The 27876-nt window shown below is 40.5% G+C and overlaps 1 protein-coding gene across 1 annotated transcript; it reads right to left on the reverse strand.

Moving 5' to 3' along the window:
* Positions 1 to 19: 19 nt before the first annotated feature.
* On the reverse strand, positions 20 to 26093 carry GPNMB (glycoprotein nmb). The gene is made up of 11 exons (XM_072783784.1): positions 25890 to 26093; positions 17430 to 17582; positions 16258 to 16401; positions 14818 to 14982; positions 11937 to 12095; positions 11312 to 11620; positions 6486 to 6584; positions 5727 to 5829; positions 3676 to 3890; positions 1037 to 1130; positions 20 to 592 (listed from the first exon to the last, which is right to left on the reverse strand). Exons 1-11 carry the CDS (start codon positions 25957 to 25959, stop codon positions 439 to 441), a joined length of 1665 nt encoding a protein of 554 aa, XP_072639885.1. The 5' UTR covers positions 25960 to 26093; the 3' UTR covers positions 20 to 438.
* Positions 26094 to 27876: the final 1783 nt, after the last annotated feature.

The following is a 27876-nucleotide window of genomic DNA, read 5'->3' on the forward strand; positions in this document are numbered from 1 at the left end:
AACATGATCTTAAGGACAGGAATATATTGGTTTTATGTATTTGGTTACACGGATAAGCTAGAAAGTATCCAGCCTCTCCTTCCAGTTAACCTAAGCCAGACTCTAGTGAATAGTACCTTCTCCTCCTACTCTTTGGACGTAGCATATCTATCCCACTGATGACCTAAGACATAAATGAAACATAAATCACAATGAAAGAAAGCACTGCTAACTGGTTTTATCAGTTCTATAAAATGGCTGAGGTTGTGCACAGCATAATTCCTTTCCACTTCTCTAAAATGTCATCTAGCCTATTAAAAAAAACTTTGAACCTCCCTAAGCCGCGATATAGATTTTAACAATAATCTTTAGGAAAAGAAATTGATAGTCATCAACTCTGGCACAGCTCACACAAATGGCATTGAAGAGTGAGCTGTTGTCAGAAATAAAGCTGAAGATTTAAGGAGTTCCTGGTTGGTGCTTGAGCAGTGGATCTTTTTCTTGGATTCCAGGGTAGAACATGGCCTTTGCACGGTTGAGGAAGACATTCAGGCCTTTGCCTTTGACCACGATCCCAGTACTATTTTCTATCAGGTTGTATTCCTTGTGTTTTCTGAAAACAATGTGGTAGATTAAAAAAAGATCTCCAGCTGGAATATGTTACTTTCTACAATCTTTTACATGCCAAGTGTAAAAGGGTTAATTCCATTTAATCCAACCCACAGCTTCTAAAACACTGCTGTCTTATGAAAGTATAGTTATTGTCCCTTGTTCATGCAAGAAGTGTGCCTGCCTACTATAATGTGTGATTATGTGTTAAACATTAAGCTGACACAATTTTGTTAAGTTACTGATGTCTGGTAGCATTTTTAGGATTAAAGGAAAACCACAGCAAAATTAATAGTCTAGTTTGGTATTCATTATTCAATGAAGATTTTCCTCCCCTATGCAGAATGTTTACAAGCAAAAAGGGGAAATGGCCTATTTATGCAGAAATATGCAATTTAGTTTTGACAATATACTATAGTGATTTCAAGTATTAAAAGCAGAAACTTACTTGTATACCCAAAGGGTGATCACAGTGACAAATATGGCTAAGCAACCAACGGCAACCAGGACACCATTTGCCATTCTTGAAGGGGAAGCTGGGTCTTAGGACAGAAGCAAGACAGTATTAGTGACATCTTCCACATAGGGGACATGCTGCTTGTAATGCAATTAAATAAATGAGGAAAGGAGCTATCAGAAGATATATGGCTCCCTCTGGGTTTTCAGTAATCTTTTCCATTAAATAATACATAGTCTTTGGGTCAGCTTATCTTCCATTTAGAGAATGAGTTAGCATGTCCGGAACACTGTGTTAAGGGCACAGAAGAGACATATCATGTCCTGGAGACACCTGCTCAGGTATCAGCTGACCCAGGAGCACCCACATGGTGAAGGGCTCCATGACCCTCTTGGCCACCCCTCTGGCCTCATCTCCCACTGTCTGCCTTTCAGTTGTACTAAAAATCCTGGGAGTTGCCTATTCTCCCCTGCTCTTTCAAATCTCCAGGCCCTCTGCTGGGAATATCCTTCCCTGACTCATTTTAAGTGTTCAGCTCCGTGGGAACCACAAAGCAGGGATTACGTCTTCTCTGTATTCCCGGAAACCAGCAAATTAACTAGTTTCGTCACGGCTGCCCAAGTGTAACTGGAGTTTATCTATTTTTTCTCCATCCTCTCTGCTACTACTTCAGTCTCAGCCACTAGCCTTCTCCCCTGAGAGGACCTCTTGTCTACCTGCTTCCACTCCTACCTTCCGATGATCCTTGCTTCACTCGGTAGTCAGAATGATCCTTAAAAGCATCAATCAGGTCATGCTTCTAACCTGCTGGTGACTACCCTTATGCACAGAATAAAACTCAAATCCTACCAGTGGTCTATAATGATTGAAATGAACTGCTCATTCCTGAAATTCAGGCTTCAGTTCAGAGGAGGACCTTCACAAGCAGATGCTGCAGGCTGGGTAGGACTTTCATTGGCCTCCCAATCTAGAGAGCCAACCTCTTCCCCTCTCTCCCATGCTCATCACACTCTGTGCTCCAACCTGGTTCTACCTTCTCCACAGTGTTGTTATTTTATTTGTTGTCTCTTCCCACTCATAAAAACAGGGACCTTCTTCACCTTGCTCCCCACGCTGTCTAGAACTCTGTTTCTCATGCCTGGAGCTCTGTTGGGCATGGAGTAGATGCTCAACGAATATTTGTTGAAAGAATTGCAGGTGCTTCATGGAATCAATGAGTAAAAGTCATTTCTGCTAAAAGTTCATGGGTTTGCTTTTGACCAAAGATCTATTTCTGAAATTCTGACTTTGAAACCCAAGCCATCAAGTTACAATTCTTCCTGGATTAAACGCTCTCTTTCTGAGCTTCCTTTATTTGGATTTTGAGACGGCTCAGATGATCTAAAGTTATCACTCACTGCAAGAAGAATTAAAGGAAAGCAAATATCTAAACATCTAATCTAGATAAGAGAGCAGTGATTTGCCAGCACTGAGGAAGCTTCGTAGAATAGGTTATGACCCTAAAAGACTTAAAAACATCCCACACCAGCACAAGATGAGTAACCACAGCAACTTCGGGAGGTGACAGCTCTGAAACCCTGAGCTCAGCTCCCTCCGTTCCAGGGTCCCCGGCCCACCTCCTCCCTCCCTCCATCCCTCCCATCGGGGGGCCACAGAGCAGGCCCCACTAGAGGAAGCAGGGCACCTTTACAGCCTTGTTTTGTTTTAAAATCTGTACCTTCAATCTCACCAACTATAAGCCCTAATACAAATAATTATATGTATGGTTACTTAAGCTTTTCTTTCAAGAGGTTAAAGCTGCCTTTTATAAAGTTAATGAGTAAATCTATGTTTTAGTACATTTTACCTTATGAGATAGGCTCCAAATCCAAAGGAGTTCTTTGTGAGTTAGTTATTAGACTATACCTGACAATACTCAGATTAAGCAGCAAAATAAGTGCTGTAATGTGTGCACAAATTTCATCTTTCATTCCAGCAAATGAAAATTTCTCAACGAAATTCTTTAATCCACTTTGCTAGCATTTCACCTCTCGAAGCACTAGGGAGGCAAAGGGTAGATTTGCTGGTGAACATCTGAGGACTAGATAAGTTGGTTACTGTTTCAGTGTTATGCTTGGTAGACTTTGGGAAGGAAAAAAAGAGGATACATGATAAGCTAGAAATGAGCCAGGAGTCCACCTGGTTTCTCGTTTCTCTTCTTGGCTTCATTTGTTTGCCTAGGGGGATCCTAATGACAACAGGATACCAGTATCCCCATTTTTATAATTTAATTGGAGAACATTGTTGTTTTTTGATGTTAGGCTTTATACTTTTCCCTTGAAATATAAATCTCTTCGAGTATGCAGTGATCATATCCCATTATTACTGGTCCATGATCACAGCTGATTTTATTCATCAAAAGACTTATCTTTGGTCATTATTTCATTGGGTCTCTCTCTCTCATCGCTTCCCTAAGTAGGATTTGCTGTTGGACTTTAATGCCAGCTTTCAAATCCATATTAATGCTAGTTCAGTGATTTTTGCACTGAAATAAAGTTGACATTGATAGTGAACCCTGAATGGCTTCAGTATAGGACACACAACTGTACCTACAATATGAAACCTTTGTTAAACTGTAAAACAAAACTTACCTCTTGCAGGGATAGAGACAAGGGTGCTTGTGAGGGCCAGACTTGTATTATCTCCCAGAGTGAGGTTCATACAGTACGTCCCAGACCCACTGAAGGCTCTTCTCACGGTCAGCAAACACTCATGACCCATGTCCTCACCTACAGGGTCGCAGACTGTGTCATACGTGATCTGGCAGGTAGGGTCAGAAACCACGGTACAGACCTCTGTTGGCATCCTGAGAGCACAAGTAGCACCAAGGGAGGGAGATGTAGTATCAGTTTCGAAGAGACAATCATAATCATTATCTGTCTATAAAATTGACTAGAAATTCCACTTGAATTCCACTAGAATTAACTTGAATTTCACTTTACTCTTTTATTCTTGCATATGATGTAGAATATCAAACTGTTTGATATCAAATTGTCACATATAATTTACTCTTAAACAAACCTGGGTATGAGCTACTGTTTCCCCTGTTTCCTTAGAAAGATGTGGCCCTGGGAGTTGGGAAGGAAGAAATTATGACCCCTCCAAGGCAGGGGACTGGAGGAAACTGTGTAAAGCCCAAGTCATTCCTCCATGCCTGGGCTCCCTAGAATACCTGCAGGTGCAGGTGGCTTAGGTGTGCAGCAAAGATACTATTAAATGCCAGAGCCGGCCCCCTGGGTCCCTGCAGATGGGACAGCAGCAATGGCTGCTTATGCAGTATTTACTACATGCAAGACACGAAGTTGTAGATGTGTGACATGGTCTTGTCTATCTCTCTCAATGACCTGATGAGGAAAGTAAGATTAGCTTAGTGTAGCAGGTGACAAACCAGCTGGGGGAGGGGAGATGACCCTGAGGTCACACAAGCAGTTAGGGGTGGAGTTGGGATTAAAATAAACGAGGTGTGACAACCACAAGGCAATGTGGCTATGAAGTATTACTGTTTGACTTTCTAGTGGACCTCCTGGATGGAGAGACCACACTCTGAGGCTGGCTCTGCTGAGGTGTGGGTGGCATGGAGGACACGCTCTCTCATCAGCTGGCCTCATTCCTTCATCAGTTTTTTCTCAATTTTCTGTCATCATCATCCTTCTCCTCTCCCCAAGCTGGAAAGCTTCTATAGCTATCCTTTTTTTTCTCTCTCTCTCTCTCTTTTTTTTTTTTAATTTTTATTTATTTTAGTCACAGAGAGAGAGAGAGAGAGAGAGGCAGAGACATAGGCAGAGGGAGAAGCAGGCTCCATGCACCGGGAGCCCGACGTGGGATTCGATCCCGGGTCTCCAGGATCGCGCCCTGGGCCAAAGGCAGGCGCCAAACCGCGGCACCACCCAGGGATCCCCTATAGCTATCCTTTTAATCAATAAGGCCACATTTTTATAACATCTCATTCTATTGATTAATTTATACATTTACACATACACATTTTAACTACTTAATTTATAATTTACTTGTAAATTTGTGAATGCTTTAGCCTTTTTAGTTAATGTTGTATTTATATGTTAATTAACTTATATTTAGTCTATTATATAGTTCAAACCATAGGAAGTAAAATTATAGAATACATTAGAAAAAACTTTGTAAAGTTTAGAGATACAGGATTATTGGGCATGGCTATTAATTAATACTAGGACATGGCTGTTCCACACTGGCTTCCCATCACTTGGAGGGACCTCAGGGAGCCTAAGTGTTAGGCTCTGAGCCAGACCATAGCCTGTGAACCATGCTCTGCAGGTACCTGCCATCAATGGGGGCAAATTCTGGAATCACTGTATGCCTCAGTGGACCTATTTCTAAAATGAGAAGACTCAGGATTGGGTAAGGTTTCAATATGAGAACATATGTAAAATGTTAAGAACATAGTAAGGGTTCAATCAATAATTATTATTCAATCTCATCAGAAGTTTAAAGGTAATAAGCATTGTTCAATCTAGCAAAACAAGTGTGCCTTCAGAGCACCTCACAGGGCCCTTTCCTTGTTGTGGCTGACTGATGAACCAGGAATCTAAATCAACTTCGAAGGGGGAGATGGTGTTAAGGCCTTTGCTCAGACCTTAACCCATTCCTCTGACTGACATGTACTCACATCCCTTGGCAGGTCACAACAAAATCCATCAGGGAGTTGTCAGGCTGTGGCACTGGCATCAGAACATCTGTCATCTGGATGATGTTAACCTCCAGAATTCCCTCTAACAAAACAACCCCCACAGGAAAACACATCAAAATACAATAGAATCTAAACCAAACCATTCCTTAATAAATCAGAAAGCCACACAAAACAGAGACATGGCCTTCCCGCTCCTCCATGGGAAGACTCAGCCCTTGGTCTCAGGCCTCTGCAGACTTCTCTCAGCCCCAGGGTGCACACTGGGGATTTAGCTCCCATCTCCAGAACCAGGATGCCCAGGTTGGGCTTTGGCCCCTACCTGTCTTCTCTGTGGGTGCCCATGAGCAGTGCCCATAATACAGAGCCATCTATGGAAGCCCTGTTCAATTCTCTTTCTTACACATAAGAAATGTGACTCTGTGAAATCAGCTAGAGAAAGAAAATGAAGGTTGTGGGAACTTGCTGCTTGCTTTCCTTCAGAGTTCTGGAATGCACAGTGTGGGGGACCTAGGCTTCAGGCAGGCTCCTTAGTACATGGGCCTCACATTGGACTCATTTCTACCAGTCTAAGGAAGGCTGGTGTGGGCCAGTGGGAATCTAGAAACTGATGGAATCAGCTTGTACCCTTGTGGCATCACCCTGAACAGAGTGGGTGCCCCTGCCCCTGCCCCTCCAGAGTCAATAGAGTGAAAGGGTGGCCCCAGGGAGATTCTAACACCCTTCCCCTGCTGCTCTTACCTACAATTGTGATGGTGGCTTTAAAGTAGCCGTATCTGTTAATAAGGCAGGTTATACCAGAGGTCTTCCTCAGCTCCAGGGGGTTGTCACCAGCAGATGCTGGAGTTGGAATAACAAGATGTTAGATTAGTTGCTGAGAATGTAAAAGATGCACATAATGCCTAATAACCCCAAATCTAAACAGATACATGATAACCAAAAATCTAATCATCCCCCTGCCCTTTAGAAAAACATCAAGAGTTCCATACAATTAAATTACTGCAGGGACTCCTGGGTGGCTCAATGGTAGAGCGTCTGCCTTTGGCTCAGGTACTGATCCCTGGGTCTGGGGACTGAGTCCTGCATCAGGCTCCCTGTGGGGAGCCTGCTTCTCCCTCTGCCTATGTCTCTGTGTCTTTCTGTCTCTCATGACTAAATAAATAAAATCTTAAAAAAAAAATACTGCAGAAATCTGAACTAAATATGTTCTGATTCATAGAGATGTGAGAGCTAGGAGGCATAATTGTTAAATTATGTAAGTAAACACAATCCTGTATCTTCCTTAAACAGAGGAATCAAATGAAAGGTAGAAGCCCTGTTAAAATGTGTGTTATAATCATGATGAAATCAAGCAGGCCAGGATAGATTAGATCCTATTTCAATTTTTGAGCCAAGTATTCGAGCCTCAAATTCCAGGTCTCTTGGTTTTGGCTGTTTGAGACCACAGGTATATCATTTAACCTCTCCTTGCCTCAATTTGCTCATCTGTAAGACATAACTAATACCAATTGCCCTACTAAGGTTGAACTATGAAATTTAAATGAAATAAGATCTGTAAAACCTGCTTCTCATGCCTGCCACATAGGAAATCCTTAATAAATAGCAGTTCCCTTGTCCAAAGACAGAATATCTATATCTTAATAGCTGAACAGAAATCTATCACATTCATAGATACATAATTTCAGATGTGAAGATTGGTGCATAAGAGATTAAGAAGCAAGCAACATGAAAAAAGGCAGTTCTTGGGATCCCTGGGTGGTGCAGCGGTTTAGCGCCTGCCTTTGGCCCGGGGTGCGATCCTGGAGACCCGGGATCGAATCCCACATCGCGCTCCTGGTGCATGGAGCCTGGTTCTCCCTCTGCCTGTGTCTCTGCCTCTCTCTCTCTCTGTGTGACTATCATAAATAAATTTAAAAAAAATTAAAAAAAAAAAGGCAGTTCTTTTGTTTGGGTGTCTCATGGCTCCAAAGCTTATATTCTAAACGTCTTGCAGTTATTGAGGGGCTGAGGTGCAGGGAAGGAAAGGAGTGAATATCAGATACTTTTGAAAATAACTCATTGAATATGATTAGGGCAAATAATTTAATTATTAGTTATTCTATTATTAGTTACAATTGTAAAAGCTCTAATTAAGGTGCTGATGTTTCTTTAATAAAAGAAAAAACTGGAAAGAAAATACAATGTTGAAAATTTCAAAAAGCATGAAAATGGATGCAGTTTAGGGGAAGGACATCGAAACTTCATTAAGAGCCGTGACTCTAACATCATGACATGTGGGAGGGAAGCCAATTGGGAGATTTCTCCAGGGCTTCTCTGAGTCTTTAGTGGGGGGATGGATGTGCCCAGGACTCTCCTTTGTTTGGAGGGGCTTCTCTGCGTGATTCTCTGAGCTTCTCTAGAAACAAGTGCTGCATCACACTCTTTGGAAAACAGTGCTTGGGGTAAAGCTCAGAGAGGTTCTGATGCCATTAGAGATTCAAATATCCCTGGAGTTTCAGGGTGGTCCTTTGGAAATTATCGGACAATCATTCATTCCATCCTGAGGCCTGATGTGCTCTAGAGCCATTAATAGGTACTTTCTGTGCTGGGTAGTAAAGATGACTGGATCCCTTAATGGGGAGAATTCATCAAGTTAGAACATGGAATCATGACCCTAGCATCTTTTAAAATAAAATTTCTTTTGAAAAATGAACAAATGATATAAGTTAAGGATTTTACCTTTAGAAGAATGCTTATAAAAATGATTATGGAGTTTTGTAGATGTATCTATTAAGTCCAAATCCCTGTATCTTAAGTGAAGGTACAATTAAAGGACTAATGGAAGAAAAACTAACACCTGGGAAGACAGATGGGAAAGAAGGTGAACCTCAGACTTCATTCATGGTTTATGTCCCTGTTACCCAGAGAACGGTGTCATGACGTGTATTTTAGCATAAACTCTCTCTGTGAATTATACTGATCAGCCTCAGTCTTAACAAAGGTTGTTCTCTGCAGATTTACTCTGAAAGCGAAGACTTTACTCACAAAAGTCTGAAAGCTAAGACTTTCACTGTTAGCTAAGGAAAGTGAATTCAGGCACACCTGTCTGCCCTATGATGTAATCAGTTTCCTGAGTCATCTCTTCAACCCTGGTTCTGTCTCACCCATGTGGTTGCATTTGGTTTCTATTTAGTGGCTGTGCTTTCTTATGAAGACACTTAGCAAAAACAAAGAGAACCTAATTCAAATTATAATCTATGCCTTTGATAGGATCCACATCGCTGAAAATACTCCCGCTTAGGAGTTCAAATGACTTTCATCTCCTCCAGTCCCATTAATTATTCCCATCCCTCCTGTCCTCAACTCTCACAGTTACTATAAAGCATTTTGGGGTTGATTATGGTCGATCTAACAACACTTTTAGATAAAGTGAGGCAGCTTTCCTTCACTAGAAAACATAACTCATAAAGTTACTATCTAATATCTTATGATATAATCTATGGAAATAATTAAAAAAATTGAAATACCTTTCACTGACGTTTTAAGATTTTATTTACTTATTCATGATAGACATAGAGAGAGGGGGAGGGGCAGAGACACAGGTAGAGAAGCAGGCTCCATGCCCAGAGCCTGACGTGGGACTCAATCCCGGGACTCCAGGATCATGCCCTGGGCCAAAGGCAGGCGTTAAACCGCTGAGCCACCCAGGGATCCCCCCTCCCTTTCACTGACTTAAAAAATGTTTTTATACATGCTATGATATAAATACATTCTAAGAAAAATAAGCTAGCTTAATAAAAATGCAATTTAAAATAGGCTACTGATAGAATAAATGAACATTAAACTCCTTACCACTTAGGAATTTCTAGACAGTTCTAGATATTACAGACATCTGCAATTTATTTTGAATTTTACACCTCGTCTCCTTATGTCTAAAGAAGACCATCAATACTTATAGAAAAAATTCTCTTACAGAAATACCAGAATGAAGCTACACAATTAGAATTGTTCGGTGCAGTTATATTTGTAACTGGAATTAGGAATAACTTAACCATCAAAAAAAGAATGGTTAAATTATACATCTGTACATACCACGTTACTTACTAAATTTATACATACTATGAAATGCTATGGAGCCACTGAAAAAAGTGAGTTAGATTTATATGTACTGACAAGAGAAAGATGTCCATGATGTGTTAAGTGAAGAAAAGCAAATCATAGAACCATATACATAGCATGAGCTCACGCACTTAAATATTAAAACAAAATGCCTATGTATATTTATAGAATATATTTGTAAATGCATAGAAAAAGATGGAAAGAAAAGCTTCCAACTATTAACAAGGTTAAACTCTTGCAAGGAGAATGTGAATAGGGACTTTCATTTTTATTCTAGACTTCTCTATTTGAATTTTTATTTAGGAATATACATTAATTTTGTAATTTAAAACATTTCGGAAAAGAATGAATCAAAATTACCAATAATTAATGGTGTCTTGATTTAGACATGACCTATTTGATGAGATCTAATTTTGTTAATAACATACTGTTATAACTATTACCTATAACAGGTTTTGGTAAAAACAAGAATTGCAACAAGTCTGGACATCACGGTGGAGTATTTCCTCTGGGCTTGGTGATGGCGCCCTCTTGTGACCAGTGGAGAATGTATCTGTTACCATCCCCTCTGCACTGAAGTGCTAAGATGTACTCCTGGCGCAGTGGGGTAGAGTAGGGCATTAGAGGGAATCTAACACTTTCCAAGGTAGACTCTTAAGAACTTCTTGAATGGCTTCATATACTGTTAGAGTGTGGGATTTAATTCATTATTCCTTATATATCCAGAACAATTTTAATGTCTGAAGCTGAGAAATACTCTCAAGGTACATTCTTTTTTTTTTTTTTTAAAGATTTTATTTATTTATGATAGACATATATATATATAGAGAGAGAGAGAGGGAGAGAGAGGCAGAGACACAGGCAGAGGGAGAAGCGGGCTCCACCCAGGGAGCCTGATGCGGGACTCGATCCTGGGACTCCAGGATCATGCCCCGGGCCAAAGGCAGGCGCCAAACCGCTGACCCACCCAGGGATCCCTCAAGGTACATTCTTTCTTGGGCCGTTTGGAAATTGCTTTCCAAATTGGTTGTGTTTTCATGGGACACGAGGTAGATGTGGGCAGGGAGGAGAATGAAGATGGGGAAAAATGTGGGAGGGGGAAGAAAGAAAGTGGGGATGGCCTGAATGTTTATAAGGGGCCAAGGTGTGTTTTCATAGCTAGAAGAAATGAGAAAGAAACAGAAATGTGACAGGCCAGACAGGGACAGCATCTGTACACATAACAAGGACCAATGCAAATGAGGAAGATCAAAGAACTGCACCTAAGTCACAAAACTACTTGCAAAATAACTTTAAACAGACTCTCCTTTCTGCCATATTCAGGTATAGAATGGAATCACTACAGTCTCTCTCACAATCCTTTACACTAGGGATCTAATTATGTAACATATATTAGAACCTATTTTTTTTTTTTTTTTTTTAAGCGCTCTTAAGGAACCTCCATCAAAGATCACCTGGAAAGCACTTACATAAAGAAGTGGGTTTTGGAGGTGTGGGTGAAGGTGAAGGACAAGGTCCAGGCACTGAAGCTTGCACAGTGAGGTTAAGGCTGAAGGTTCCATTGAGCACATATGTGTGATTCAAAGTTGGAGCGTTGGAAACAAACAGACCGGTATTATCGCCGAAGTTCCACTTGTAGTAAATGGCTGACTCATTGAGGAAGTGACTAGGGTCGTGAATCAGGACGTTGAACATAATGGGGAGATCCCTGAGGAAGGTTTCATCGGATAAATTCCGATCATTCTTCTGGTACATAGTCACAAATACAGGAATGTGATCTAAAAGATATACAAAACCAAAAGAACACGTGATTGCTTGATTTTTAAGTGGATGACTTCAATAATGCTTTTAGGTTAAAAAAATTAAAATGAGGGATAACTCAGCATCATTTTCCCTTCTCCTATGTAAGTTTTCTAGTGTTTTTCCAAGTTATTCTGGAAACACAGATGGAGCACCATATAATTAAACATATAAGCTAGGGAATATGAATTGTAACTGAGCCCAGATCACTTGGTTCTGACTCTTTCTTAATCCACTAACAGCACCAGAACTAACAGCCTCACCATCAGTTACCTTAGAATTCACACCACTCACCTGTTACCACGTACACATCTTTCACTTTTGCGATGGGGACATATGCATGTCGGTGTCTTCTGTAAACAATTACTTCCATGAGATGAGGGCCAAGTGTCACATTGGCTGTGTTTACAGAAACTCTTGCTGAACCCCGTCCTAATTTCTGCAAATACTGACCTTTGAGAGGATGGAAATTTTTAGTTATTGGCCACATTATGTGATCATTAGAGGAAGTTGTTGTTTCTTTTTGACTAGTGATTGCCACTTAGAAAGTGCTCTGGAAAAGGAAAAACAGGATGGGGATGCGGTCCTGGCTGCTTCAGAAAGGAAGATGGTACTCATTTGATGTAAAACCTTATATACAAACCCACAGTTACATAAATATAATTGTATATAGTTGGTTAAAATGAAAAGAGCTGTTTAGTGGGATAATACTGCTAGTCCCTAGTTTACAAATAAAAAATGTTTATAAATAAGAGGTCAGGCACTTGAAATACATGTGTTTCAGAGAAAACTCATGCAATGTAATGGTGAGGTATCCAAAGGAGTTAAAATCTATCCAAAGATGTACTTTATTGTTGTAACAATACTACTATTTCAGCTATATAATTAAACAATTTCTTTCTTTCTTTTGGACTAGGATCCTCCGTTTACTAATAGAAATATATAAAAAAACACAGTAAGTGATAAAAAAAAAGGTCAGGGTATGGTAGGTGTAAAAAGTAATGCAGTAGTTCTATAAAGACATTTCTAGGACATTCTTGACTCACTCTTTTTCCTTCTCCAGCCCTAACCTAAATCTGACTACCACTGGCTAGATGGAGAAAGTAATTCCTCTCTCTTAAGGCCTAAGGATTTTTCTAATCCTATTGAGGGGCCCCGCATAGATGTGTGATTAGAATGACAGGGGTGGTAAGACGAAGGCTTGCGGGGATGTTTAAAGACCATGTTTATTAAATGGTCAAAGGTATCAGAAAAACACACTAATCTTCTCAGGGATATGTGACTTGGAATCCCCTTTACCTTGAGATGCAGAGGTGGTTCGGTTGGAGGTTGGAGGGGAAAGATGTGTCACTAGTCAGGGGACTAGTCAGGGGACTAGTGACACATGGGGAAAATGTTAGTGCTGGCATCGAGGACCACAGAAGCAACTATTTGTTGAAGGAGAATATCTGTTTACTCTGAGACTTCAGAATGTGGAAATTCAAAACAGTCGAGTTAGAAAAGCAGCAATTTCTGGGCTGAAAGCTGATTTTAATAGACATCTTGACTAAAAAGAGGCAAAGAGAGACTGGAATGTTGGTGAGCATACATGACTCCATGCAAATGGTCAGCTCAAAGAAATGATGGCATCTGGGGAGTTGACTGACAGAGCCATAAAGGCAAAGAAACAAAGTCAGCCTTCACTCACGACTTAACTAGATGGTCATAATATTTGATCTATATTTTGTGCTTTGTTAAACTGATGTGTATTGTTAATATGTTGTTTTGACTTATAAATGAGTTAATGGAACAGAGAAACTTCCTCTGATTTATAAAAAAAGACAAAAACATGTAGAAGTTTGGAGCCTGCATGATTATAGTAGCAATTTTCACACATTCATAGCCAGGTGGCACCTGGTGACATTTTTAAGAACTTAGCATCTTTGGTAAGTTATAACCTAAACTTGCTCCTCCTAAAAATAATCATTTCACCAATAATAAAACAAAAGTGGAGACCATTTGTGGTTTAAAAAAAAAAAAGAAGATAGGCTTTGTCAAAGAATAGTGGTTAGAGGGATCCCTGGGTGGCGCAGCGGTTTGGCGCCTGCCTTTGGCCCAGGGCGCAATCCTGGAAACCCGGGATCGAATCCCACATCAGGCTCCCGGTGCATGGAGCCTGCTTCTCCCTCTGCCTATGTCTCTGCCTCTCTCTCTCTCTCTCTGTGACTATCATAAATAAATAAAAATTGAAAAAAAAATTAAAAAAAAGAATAGTGGTTAGATTGTTATGTCTACACAGTGGAATATTATACAGTCATTAAAATAATGTACATAAAGAATTTTAATGATATACTCAAATGTTCATGATATTCAACAAAAACGTGTATACATTCTAATCTTTTTTTTAAAGTTTTTTTTAAAGATTGTATTTATTTACTCATGAGAGACACAGAGAAAGGGAGAGAGAGAGGCAGAGACACAGGCAGAGGGAGAAGCAGGCTCCATGCAGGGAGCCCGATGTGGGACTCGATCCCGGGTCTCCAGGATCACACCCTGGGCTGAAGGCGGTGCAAACCGCTGAGCCACCCGGGCTGCCCTATACACTCTAATATTAACCCAGAAGTACTAGCGAAAAAAAAAAAAATCCATCATGTTAATAATGATAATCTCTGGGTGTTAATTATGGGTGACTTATTTTTCATTGGTACTTTCTGCATTTTCTAAATTTCCTACAAAGTATATAACTTTCTTTCTTAAAAAATCTTTTGACAACAAAAAATTAAAGAAAAAAATTAAATGCCCATCTGTGTGCCAAACAACTATTCCTATTTTCTCATGTTACTGTTTTAGACAGAAAGAAATAGAAAAGTTTTCTTTTTCTTTTTCTTTTTTTTTAGTTTTAGTTTTCTTTTTAAAAAGAAAACTGAATCCATTTTTTACCTTCTTTTAATTCTTTGGTGTCCTAAAGATTTGCCAAAGCTACAACAAGATTTTCTTTTCATTCCTTCCCCTGTACCCTAGGTAAGGAAAGTTAATTGAGTAACTGTTGTTTTTTTTTTTTTTTTTTTTTTTTTGAGTAACTGTTGTTAAACTCTTGATGTTAGCATTCTTGATTATAGAATAAGAAAAGAGAACAAAATTAACAATTTAAGGGCAAGTAAAGAAGAAGCTAAAGGAGTTTTGTAAAAAGTCCAACCAAGTGTGCGAAAGACGTAGACAAAATTGCATCTCTTCCATCCAGGGTGGTGAGGGAAAGGTTTTCCATCAGGGAACACATCATGATGGTGTTCGTTGGTACCATTTCCCCAGCTGCCTTCCTCTGTCCAATTGTAAACATACAGGTCAGGCGATGGACCAGTATCTAGACAGAGAAAGAAACAACCCAGGCTTGTCATCTGGGCTCAGAATGCTCAACGCTCATCATTGAATTAAACATCTTTTTATATTTTTCAATAAATATAAATATAGTTGAACAACTAAAACCTTAATTTTCAGAATTCATCCAATGGTATATATTTTTGGCATGTCCGTTTTCTGCCTATAGGTTGTATTTCTGTAAAAATTTCATATAAAGCAATTATTCAGAAAGATTCATTCTAGAGATACCACAATATATTTATTTTTAATATTGGATCTCCACATCACAACTGTATTCAAACTGAGGGATACTTAATCTTTTTACATTGATACTGCTATCTGTAGGTTTTTTTTTTTTCACCTGAGTCATTTGGTATCAATCAACTCAGTGGTTCTTTATGTGGTGATAAATATTATATAAAAATTTTCCTAAGTTCACAGGGACTTCTTCATATAAAAATGCTCAGAGGGCTAAAGTGTCATTTAAAACATTCATAAGAATTAGCATTTTTAGAAAAAAGAAAAATTACTACTAATAATAAACAATACTTTAAAAATATCAAACCCTTTTTACACAGAATCTAATGTTTTCCTAGTAGGAAGATGATAAATTAATAAGAAATGAATGCATCGACAGTTTAACAGAAGTTCTAAGTAATAAAATCCTATCATAAGTGCATCTACCAGTCTTGTCACTGATTGAAGAATCTCAGTAATTAGCTCAGAGTTTTTGAGAATGTGCAGTTCTCAAAATAATTTCTCTTGATGCATTTGTGTTCATTTGTGCTCTTTAACATGTACAAAGAGCTTACCTACTTTAAAAGCAAAGCAAAACCAAAACATACACGTCTTTGCATTTGCACTAGCCACACACATTTGCTTAAACGATACCTGTTTATAGAAATTAATCTGACCAGATTTCTGTCAAATTGGCTATTGTTTGAGTAGCCAAAAGAATTCCAAGTAATCAGACCAAAATCTGAGAATCAACAAGGTATTCTCTGGCTAATCAACTAGATACTAAGAAAAAGCTGAGCATGGCAATGTAACTCTTGAAGAAAGTTCCAAGTGGAAAGCCACCAGTTTGCTCAAGCGGATTTGGCTAATGTTGATGTAGGAACTGGGTAGAGCAACATCTCCCTGTCACCCAATTTGAGGCGGGGGCGACATAGGATGACAGCACCTTGCATTTACGGAATTACCTGAGAGCCTTCAGGTTCATGAGATGGGGCTCCAGTAGTTAGGAGGACTAGACTGTTCCACGAATAACATTCCTTACCATTTCCGCAGTTCTTCTCATAGACTATGTTGCCACTGACATCTTCCCTTTGGCATCTGGGGAATACCAGGTCTACCACAAATGTGATCGTTGAGCCCACAAGAGCTGGTGAATCACTGGTGAGAATCGCCCGCACATGGCCTCCTAACACATAGAAAAGTATAATTTAGGGACACCTGGGTGGCTCAGCGATTGAGTGTCTGCCTTCGGCTCAGGTCTTGATCCCAGAGACCCAGGATCGAGTCCTGAATTGGGCTCCCTGCAAGGAGCCTGCTTCTCCCTCTGCCTGTGTCTCTGCCTCTCTCTCTCTCCGTGTCTCTCATGAATAAATAAATAAAATCTTAAAAATAAAAAAGTACAAGTTAATGATCAAGTATCTTTTTCCTTTCACTGGTAAATAAACAAAGTAGAGTTAAACCCACTAATAAGGACCAGAGCTTCCCTATGCCTTTTTTTTTTTTTTTTAAAGTAAGCCCTATGCCCAGTGTGGGGCTTGAACTCATGATCTGGATATCAAGAATTGCCTGCTCTACTAACTGAGCCAGTCAAGTGTCCTCCCATTCTTATGCCTCTTAACAATAAATTATCTTCTGGATTATTTTCCTAACTTTTGCTTTCAGAGTACAACATTCTAGAAGGCACACACACACAAAGTCAGATCAATTAAAGAATTCTCTGACCATAGAAAGGACATTTACTTAGAATTTTTAAAATGTGCTCAATTGGATTGAGAAAACAAGTATTAAGGGTCTGTATTTGTTTAGACTCAAAATCAATGACTCAAGGACTCATTCTTTAATTTGAATGGAAAGATACTCACTTTCTGATAAACCACACTTTTGAGATGGTCAAAACTGCTCTAGCATCTCAGATCTTCTGAAGAGGACCATTCCCACATGATGGAAAGAGGTTTGAGCGTAAAATCTGTGTGCTCTCTAAAATCTTCTAAGAACTACAAACTTGTCCATTTCTAAAGGGATTAAACCTTTGTGTATGTGACTTAGTGACAATACTGAGATAAGAAAAGATTGCCCAATCCATGTGCCTCCCACTTGGTAACTAGAGTACTGTCATTCACAGAAGCAACGTAAGCCGGGGGATCTCCAAGTCTACAACCACGAAACTAAATTAAATAGAAAATAACAGTTGTTTGGCTCGAATAATTGATTTACCTTTCCAAGAGTTTTTCCACCTTGAGTCTCCCTTCTTCCACACTGGATACAGTTCTTCATTCCAGTCATTTTCATCTGAAGACCAACCAGTTAGTTGGTTGTGCTCCCTCAGATAACCAGAAATTCTTTCATTGCTCAGCACATCGTGAAATTCTATATCAATATTTGAAAAACAAATTATTATTTTTTTTTGAAAAACAAATTATTTTGTCTACCCCATTCTTCATTTACCACTTACCTAACAATATTTACAGCAACTTCTCATTTCATAAGGTTGGAAAGTCATACTTAATATTTCCAATATGTCAAACAGAGGTTTTTAAAGTCTACTGGAAAGAGCTTAAATCCAACTCTTTAGACCCTCTTTATGTACTTTAAATGAGTCAAGGGTGGGGGGGGGGGGCGGGGTGGTACAGGGAGTTAAGCATCCGACTCTTGGTTTTGGCTCAGGTCCTCATCTCAGGATTGTGAGATCGAGCCCCACATTGTGCTCTGCACTCAGTGCAGAATCTGCCTGAGACTGTCTTTTCCTTTCTCTTTGTCCCCTCTCCCGTCTCATGCTTGCTTTCTCTCCCTAAAATAAATGAGTCAAAGAAAAATTTTAAAAGTTGGTATTTCTTAGCCATTATTTGCTTTCTCAATACATATTCTCTGAATATTTGGACTTGATATGCTATCATTAGGAAAACGCTGATGCCATTGATATTCAGATCAGGTTTGGCATCTTTTCCCCTCTTACCTGTTCTCTTGGCTAAAAGAATGCCAGGCTCAGGAATGCCTCCGGGTTTCCTAGAGACGCATACCAGTACTAGAGAGCCCACTGTTAAACAATCTAACTTTTTTACGGCCCAGTATATGGCTTGACTTGGTGAATGCTCCCTATGTACCGTGTAATCTACAGGTTTTAATTTTTTTTTAACATCATTTATATTAAGAGCTGGTTGATAATGTTTTGAGACTTCCACCTTCCTGATTTTCTTTTCTTTTTTTTTTTTTTCCTTCCTGATTTTCTATTTGTTACTTCAATTATTGAGAGAGGAATGTTGGCATCTTCAATTATAATTATGAATTTGCCAATTTCTTCTTTTAGTTCTGTCAGTTTTTGCTTCATGTATATTGAAGCTCTGTTTAGAATTGCTGAGTCTTCACAAATTAATCCTCTTACCATTAGGAATTGACCTTTATCTCTGTTAATATTCTTTATTCTGAAGAATACTTTGATAATAATGCTTAGTGGTTAATTAGTACAATCTCTTTTCATCCTATTTTTTAAAAAATTTTATTTATTTATTCATGAGAGACAGAGAGAGCGAGAGCGAGAGCGAGAGGGAGTCAGAGACACAGGCAGAGGGAGAAGCAGGTTCCATGCAGGGAGCCCGACATGGGACTCGATCCCAGGTCTCCAGGATCACACCCTGGGCTGCAGGCAGGCGCTAAACCGCTGAGCCACCCAGGGATCCCAATCCTATTATTTTTAATGGAAATATATTTTTATATTTAAATAGGTTTCGGGTACACAGCATACCTTTCATTTGGAGTATTTAGGTAACTTACATTTATTTTTTAAATTTTATTTAAATTCAATTAATTAACATATATTGTATTACTAGTTTCAGAGGTAGAGGTCAGTGATTCATCAGTCTTATATAATACTCAGTGCTGGGATCCCTGAGTGACTCAGCGGTTTAGCACCGCCTTCGGCCCAGGGCGTGGTCCTGGAGTCCTGGGATCGAGGCCCACATCGAGCTTCCTGCATGGAGCGTGCTTCTCCCTCTGCCTGTGTCTCTGCCTCTCTTTCTCCCTCTGTGAATTATTTATTCTCATGAATAATTAAATAAAATCTTAAAAAAAAAAAGTAACACCCAGTACTCATTATATATCATGGTCACTATATCATGTGCCCTCCTTAATGCCCATCACCCAGTTACCCTATCTCTCCACTTACCTCCCCTCCAGCGATCCTTGGTTTGTTTCCTATGATTAAGAGTCTCTTATGGGGGCAGCCCCGGTGGTGCAGTGGTTTAGTGCTGCCTGCAGCCCAGGGCATGATCCTGGGGACCCTGGATCGAGTCCCACTTCAGGCTCTCAGCATGGAGCCTGCTTCTCCCTCTGCCTGTGTCTCTGCCTCTCTCTCTCTCTCTCTGCATCTCTATGAATAAATAAAATCTTAAAAAAAAAAATTAAAAAAAAAAACTTAAAAAAAAAAGAGTCTCTTATGGGGTCATTTACTTTTAATGTATTTATTGATATTGTGGGATTTAAGCCTACCATCTTATTTTTCTATTTGTCCCATCTGTTCTTTATGTCTTTTTCTTCTTTTCCTGTACTTTGTGGGTTTTTTTTGGAATCCATTTTATCTCCACTTCTGGCTCATCAGCTGTATCTTTTTGTTTTGTGGGTTTGCTCCAGGGTTAATAAAATTCTAGTTCTTTTGAAATTCTTTTTAATCTCAAGTGTTTGGGACACCTGGGTGGCTCAGCGGTTCAGCGCCTGCCTTCAACTCAGGGCGTGATCCTGGGATCTGGGATCGAGTCCTGCATCGGGCTCCCTGCATGGAGCCTACTTCTCCCTCTGCCTATGTCTCTGCCTCTCTCTCTGTTTCTCATGAATAAATCTTAAAAAAATAAAAATAATCTCAAGTTGTTGTCTTTCTACCTTGCCCGACAACTCCAATGGTCACTTGTTCTCTCCTTTGAGGATTGCAGCAGACTGGTTGGCTGCCTGCCTAATAGCCATTTCCAGGCTGCACCCCTACTTTTTTCTTTCCCTTATTTTAGAGCTTCTACTATACCAGTTCAAAATTCCAAAGACTCAGTTTCCTAGCTTTCCTTAGAGTATGGGCAGGAGCAAAGGATTAGAATCTGGCTAATCAGAACTGAGAGGAAGTCCTCTGAGGGCATCTGGGAAAGTTTTCCTCCTCTCATAAAAAAATTTAAAAAGAACAAACTCCATTTTTGTTCACATCATAATTGATTTTGGAGATAGTAAGGTAGTAATGTGATGCTCAGAACTGTGACAGCCATACGTAACCATGAAGACACAAATCTAAAAAAGCAAGCCAACACACCAAGGATGTCAGAGAGGAAGGACACACACACAAAAAAAGTTCTTGGTGTTATCGAGTTCTTGCTCTAGTCTGGCCTGCCTCTGGACTGGTTAAATTACAAGCGTCTTGCTCAACCTTTCTGAGTATTCTGTTACAGCGAAAAGCTCAATTGTCTGTAACCCATAGCCATCCCCTAATCATACAGTATCATAAACTGTTCTCTCATCAATTCATATGCTTTTGTGTCATCTGGATCCATAAAGCCAGAAATATTGTCTTCTCAAATACTGGAAGAGGACTTCCACAGGTGTGGTATTTAGTAGGTGCTCAGAGAACCCATTTTGAATGGATGCTACTAACCTCTATCTTTTATTTCTCCTTTTTGTTAGAAAGAGGGAAAAGCCTGTTATTTCCTTCTTATAAGGGAGACAGATAGAATGGAAAAGAATATTGAAATGAATATTGAACAATCCAGATGTCCTACAATGGGTGAATGTTACAAAACTTGGTTTCTGGTCTTGATTTTGTTACTAAGCAGGCTGTGTTGATCAACCTCAGGCCATGTTTTCTCTGGCCCTCCAAATCAGACAAAAACCAGATAAAACAAAAAGAAAATGTCTTATGACTCTGGGAGATTGTTTTTATTTGGAAAACTAAGTGAAGGCAATAAATTTAAGTTTATCAATAAATTTTTTTCCAATAAGTTTATTTTATTTTATTTTTTTTTCCAATAAGTTTATAACTTGATATTTATTCAAGTTAAGTCATGGAGTGGTAAAATATTCAATCTGGAATGAACTAACATTATTTCAAATCACTTCATTTTAGAGATGAGGAAATTTAAGCCGAGAGAGGTGACAGGATTCACTCAGGTCACCTTTAATAGAGTGGAAATGAAGATTCACATTTTTTGATTCCCAGGACTGACTTTCCCCCCCACTGTTCCAAAGAGTCTTCCTCTTCCTCAGATCCTGAGAGAAAGTCAGTGTTTCCAGAACCAATCAAAAGACAGGTTTCTCCTCTGATTTTAAATGTCAGAAATCAAGGAAAAATACAAACTGGAATAGTGACAAGGAATAGATACATGGGTCCATGGAACAGAATAGAGAATGTAGAAACAGACCCATCAATATGCCCTACTGATTTTTGACAGAGATACAAAAACAGCCCAGTGGAGTTTCAAAAGATAGCTTTTCAACAAATGGTGCTGTGAGAAAGTAAAATTATAGGAGAAATTTTCAGGCTTGAGGCTAGGCAAGAATTCTTTGACTTGACCCTGCAGACATGATAAATTAGATCTCATTAAAATGAAAAACTTTTGCTCTGTGAAATAGCATGTGAAGATGAAAAGGCAGATTACAAAATGGGAGAGAATATTTGCAAACCACTTTGCCTGTAACCGACTGCTATCCAGAATATATAAAGAATTTTCAAAACTCAACATTAAAAAACAATCCAATTAGAAAATGGACAAAAGACCTGAACAAACATTACACTGAAGAGGATATACAAATGGCAAAGAGACACATGAAATGATGTCTAGTATCATTAGGCAGTAGGGAAATGCACATTAAAACCACAATGGGATATCACTCTACACCTATCAGAATGGCTAAATAAAAAAATAGTGATGCATCAAATGTAGGCAAGAATGTGAAGACCGTGGATCACTCATACATTGCTGGTGGAAACATAAAATGGCACAGCTACTCTGAGAAATAGTTTGGCAGTTTCTTATAAAACTAAATATGTAAGTAACACACAACCAAAAAACTGTACTGTTGGGTATTTGTCCCAAAGAAATGGAAATATGGTCACCAAAAAACCTGTACATGAATGTTCATAGCAACTTTATTCATAGTGGCGAACTGGAACAATCCAGCTGTCTTACAATGGGTGAATGTTTAGACAAACTGTGGTATATCCATACTGTGGAACGCTACCTCGTGATAAAAAAGAACTATTGATAGATGCAACAACTTCAATAATTTATGTTGAGTAAAAAAAAGCCAATGCCCCTAAGTTACATACTATAATGTTTCTATCATAATATCTTAAAGCGAGAATAAAATGCAGAATGGATTACTGGTTGCCAGGGCAGGAGGTGAGGTGGAGAAGGGAAGTTGGTTTGGCTACAAAAGGGTATGAGGGACCCTTGTAGTGATGGAACTGTTTGGTATTTTGACTGTATCAGTGTCAATGTCCTGGCTGTGATACTGAGCAATAGTTTTACAAGATGTTACCGTTGGGAGAAACTGGATAAGGTATCCAGAGGAATCTCTTTGCAGATTTCTATTTCTTAAAAACTTTGCATTATTTCTTAGAACTGCAAGTGAATCTATAATGACCTCAAAAAGTTGAGTTAAAAAATAGAACAAGGGATGCCTAGGTGGCTTAGCAGTTGAGCATTTGCCTTTGGCTCAGGGCCTGAGCCCAGAGTCCCAGGATTGAGTCCCACATCGGGCTGCCTGCATGGAGCCTACTTCTCCCTCTGCCTCTCTCTGTGTCTCTCTCATGAATAAATAAACAAGATCTTAAAAAAAAAAAAAAAAAAAAAAAGAACAAAACACACTGAAGAGTAAGTGCGTTTTAAAAGAAAAAAAAAAAGTGTGTAGGGGAGGGGAGGTTGAAAGTGAAGGAAAGTGGAATCACACCCAGCACCACTGCAGCTTTTCTCTCTCCACTCTAGAATCTCTGCTCTGTCCACCAGCAAAGAGGTGGTGGCCAGGTTGTTAACTACTTCGTCAACACCTGCTCTTGCCTCCTTTTTACCAGGCCTATGATTGGAAAGTGGCAAGGAATCCCTTGGTGTTTGATGCAATGGTAAATTCTAGAGTTAGGAGTCTCTCATGGTTTGTCTTCCTCTCTAATTTTTCCCCACTCAGTTTCTGCTTCCCCCCTTCATGATCCGTTTCACTATTTCTTATATTCCAGATATGAGTGAACCATGTGATATTTGTCTTTCTCCGATTGACCTATTTCACTCAGCATGATACCCTCCAGTTCCATCCATGAGGATGTAAATGGTAGGTAACTCTAGGAAACAAAGGGTTGCAGGAGGTGCGTGGTGGGATGGGGTGACTGGGTGACAGGCATTAAGGAGGGCATATGATGTGATGAGCACTGGGTGTTATATGTTGGCAAATTGAATTTAAATTTTAAAAAAATGGTAAATTCTACCCATCCTTATTTTTTCTGAACAGAATATTTAGTCTGGGGCAGGAGAAGACAGGAATGCTAGGTTTCGTTACCTTTTGCCTAATAGGTTGGGACTCCTTTCAAACTGAGAGCCAGCATTTAACCTCAGGCTAATCTGTTTCACTGAGCAAAGCAAATTAGTACGGGTGGGAAGAAGGCTAGCATTAGGCACAGGGTCCCACTGACTGTCACTTCTCTGTCCCTCCAGCTCCCAGGACTGAAGACTCCAGGGGAATCTGTCCTGGGAGCTACCTGGAGGTGAGACGATTGCTACCCGGTAGGACTCCCACCCCAAGCCATCTTGTTTGCTGATCTCACAAGAACCCCCTTCACCCAGTTCTGCAAATGAGGAAGTGAAAGCTCAATGGTGTGAAGTTACTTGTGGTCCAGCCCGCAGGGAACCCAAGTTTGTCCAACTGCAGGAAGGACAGTAGTTGGCTTGCGCTTTCTTCCTCTTCATAGCCGTGGAGCCTGGGGCAAGTCACTCGCCTTGTCTGTGGCTGGGATCCCCATCTGGGAAACATGAGCATCCCAGCGCTAGCATCCCAGGACTGTTCTGAGGCCACCAGATCCCAGGCCTAGCATCCTGCTGAAATCCTTGCATCTGGGCTCCCTCATCAAGCAGGTGGTGGCTTTTCCTCCATCCAGTCACAGGAGATGGCAGGAAAGGGGTCTCCAGGGACCCACATGGTCCAAGGCTCAGGGCTCAGCCTCTGACCACTCTGCTCCTTACCCTTGCCCTTACCCTGGGGGCCTTGCAGCCCCCATACTCCCCTCTCATGCCTCACCCCTGCCTGGCCCTCTCCAGTCTGGGGAAAACTCACCTGGTCTCTGGGGGTACCAGTGGTTCCCCTTCTTCCTCTCTCAACCCAGTACTCCTGCTGGGATGGCCCCCTGCAAGGACAACCTATTTAAAGGAATTTTCCTTCCCACAAGGAGGAAGAGGAGAGAAAAGAGGGTTTGCACAGGCAGTGTAGATCATGTATCCAAGATTCTGCTCTTGAAGAAGTGGGCCCAGCAGGTGAAAAGCAATACCTGGGCTCTTGGTTTCCACACCCGTTAAATGAGGAGAGGACCACGTGCTCTACAAAGGTGGTGTGGGAACTACCTGAGAGATGTAAGCGCAGCAGCCAGTATAGTGATTATACACGGTGACCCCTTCTCTACACCTATCGTCCCACCCCTGCACCATGGAGTTGTCTGACAAAAATTAAGACCCCTGAAGTTTTCATCCAGTGAATGTCCCTATTCTGTTGGAATGAAGTGGAATGGACCTTCTGGGTGGTGTATAATTTACTTCTTTTTCCCACCATTGCCACCCATCCCCGGAACAGGACAAATGGGCCACAAAGTGCAGTGGGCCAAAACCCTACTTTGCATTCCAATCACAAGAGGGTTTTTTTTTTCTTCCTTTCTTCATCTTCTTTTTTTTAAAATTTAAGTAGGCTCCACATCCAGTGTGGAGCTCATTGTAAGGCTTGAACTCAGGACCCTGAGATCAAGACCCGAGCTGAGATGAAGAGTCAGACACTTAACCTACTAAGCTACTCAAGTGTCCTGCAAGAGCAGTTTTTTAAACAAGGAGGCTCCAACCCCACCTCCGAAGAGTCTGCTCTCAGTGATCTGGGCAACAGCCTTGTTAGAAAGTTCCCAGTCTTTAATGTGAGACTAGAATAGAGAGCCTGGGCTTTGGCTCTTCTCTCAGTAACCTCACTCAAGAGGCAGCAAGCTCCTGCAGGTCTGTGAAAGTCTCAACAGGACCAGCAACAGCTTCTGGGCTGGGATGTTTAGTGAACTTATCTCTAGATTTCGGGCCCCCTTTCACTCCAGCTCCCTCCACTACTGGATAGAAACTAGACGAAGCTTAGTGGGTGGCATTTGCTTTGTTCTCAGGCCAGAGACTGTTCCCCTCACATCTCCACCCTTCCAGTGTCTGGCAGGAGAGAAAGTAGCAATTGCAATGGGGAAAAAAGCTCCCTAAGAGAGGGGCTGCTGCATGGTTATCACTTTCCCAGAGTCTGAAGCCAAGAATGGAGCAGGGTTTGGGGTGCATTTTGCTATAGTTTCAGCATTCCCAAAGGTTTCCGAAGAAATGAGCAAGAAAGCTTCCCGAGGATCTTCATGAAGTTAAGTTTCTGGCTTAGACAAGGATACTTCAGACAACCCATCACTTCAGTGGACAAAGAATGGGTTAAAAGAGAAACTCCTTTACTCACTTATGGCGGCATCCAGGGGCAACCTCGCAGCCAGAAGCAGACATCCCAGGAAACAGTAGAGACATTCCATGCTGAATTCTCACAGACCCAGGCAATCAAGGCTTAACTTTTAACTCCTCTGGCTCCATCCACTAAGAACAACAGTGCTCCTCTGGCCTCTGCTGTGCCCCACTCCTTATTTTAATTAAATACAGGGGCGCCTCGGGGCAGATCATGTGATGGTATTAAGCAGTCTTGCCTGATCTGGTCTCTGGAGTTCAAGCTCTTACAACTCATGTGCTTCTGACTCACTCACTCTTAGCATCTATTTTTCTCTTTTTACAGGCGCACCGTTTCAATGTTGTGATTCCATATTTCTGGTTAAAGGGACTTCCTTTCCTATGGCCCCATTTTAATATCCTTCACCAAACAAGATTTCAATCTCCAACCTCATTGATTATCAACTTGCTGGGGCTCCTTTACGGATTCATTCACCTGGCTCATGATATGACATCACAGTGGGGCTTCCTCTGCTATAATTCAAATGACCAGCTCTTCCCGGTGCTAAAATGCTTGTAGGTTCCCTTCCCCCAGGAGGGGACACAGCTGGGGGAGGTAAGCTCTTCAATCACTTGAAATTGGACGGATGCATGGGTGGCTCAGCGGTTGAGCATCTGTCTTTGGGTCAGGATGTGATCCTGGAATCCAGGGATCAAGTCGCGTATTGGGCTCCCCGTAGGGAGCCTGCTTCTCCCTCTGCCTATTTCTCTGCCTCTCTCTGTGTGTGTGTCTCTCATGAATAAATAAAAAGCTTTTAAAAAAAAATTGGAGATTCCATATAAGGATAATAGCCTACGTTGTGCCAGAAGGTGCTTGAAACACTTTTGTACTTTAAAAAGCCCACTTAGGACATCTGTGCAGATCCATAGAACTTTTGGAACAACCTGCAGAATTTCTGGTAGCTGCTCTCCGAGTACTCATTGTACCTCCCAAGGCCAATGGCATAAAACATACTGCATATTTATTTTATGTTACAGAAAGCGGGCATTAAATGTAAAAACAAGCTTGCCTGGAACAAATCATGTTTGGTAATAGAATGTGCAGAAAATGTGGCAACATGAACACTTGACAACATGTGATCTTTCTCTAAGTCACATCCACATGACCATCTTCAATACATAGAAAAGTCCTAGTTGGGGTGAGGGTAAAATTTGGGGTATTAATTTGTTTCGGTTGTTAACAAGGCATAGGAAAACATAGTCTGAGAAACTGAAGTCCACGAAGCAGGTGTAGCCAGCTCCCTACCCTAAGGCCACATGCAGCTCTTTAAAGCTCCTTTTACAGACCATGAAGCACATATGTAGAGAAAAAACAACACAAGGACCATATTCATGGCTGAAACAAAACTATTTTCAAATACAGATGAATAAATGAACAGTGGTAGTATTTATGTAATGTGAATAATCTATGTAGTTCTGTTTGCTTTTTATAACCAACATGTATAACTTATCATAAAAAAGGCTTTTCAAAAAAAAGAAAAAAGGCTTTTCAGTTTAGAGGAAACTTTCTATTGATATTTGAATGTTATTGCCCTTTGTTGCTAACAATTCTAGCTTTTTATTTCTTTATTTTAAAAAGATTTTATTTATTTATTCATGAGAGACACAGAGAGAGGCAGAGACACAGGCAGAGAGAGAAGCAGGCTCCATGGTGTGGGACTCAATCCCACTACTCCAAGGATCATGCCCTGAGCTGAAGGCAGGCACTTAACTGCTGAGCCACCCAGGTGTCCCAATTCCAGCTTTTTAAAATAAGATTTTATTTATTTATGAGAGAGAGAGAGAAAGAGAGAGAGAGAGAAATAGAGCATGCATGTGCATGAGCATGGGAGGGAGAGAGGAAGGGGTAGAGGGAAAGGGACAAGCAGACTCTCCACTGAGCCGGGAGCCCAACTCAAGGCTCAATCCCAGAACCCTAGGATCATGACCTAGCCAAAGGAAGATGCCCA

Source organism: Canis lupus, chromosome 18 (assembly GCF_048164855.1).
Source record: "Canis lupus baileyi chromosome 18, mCanLup2.hap1, whole genome shotgun sequence".
Lineage (NCBI taxonomy): Eukaryota > Metazoa > Chordata > Mammalia > Carnivora > Canidae > Canis > Canis lupus.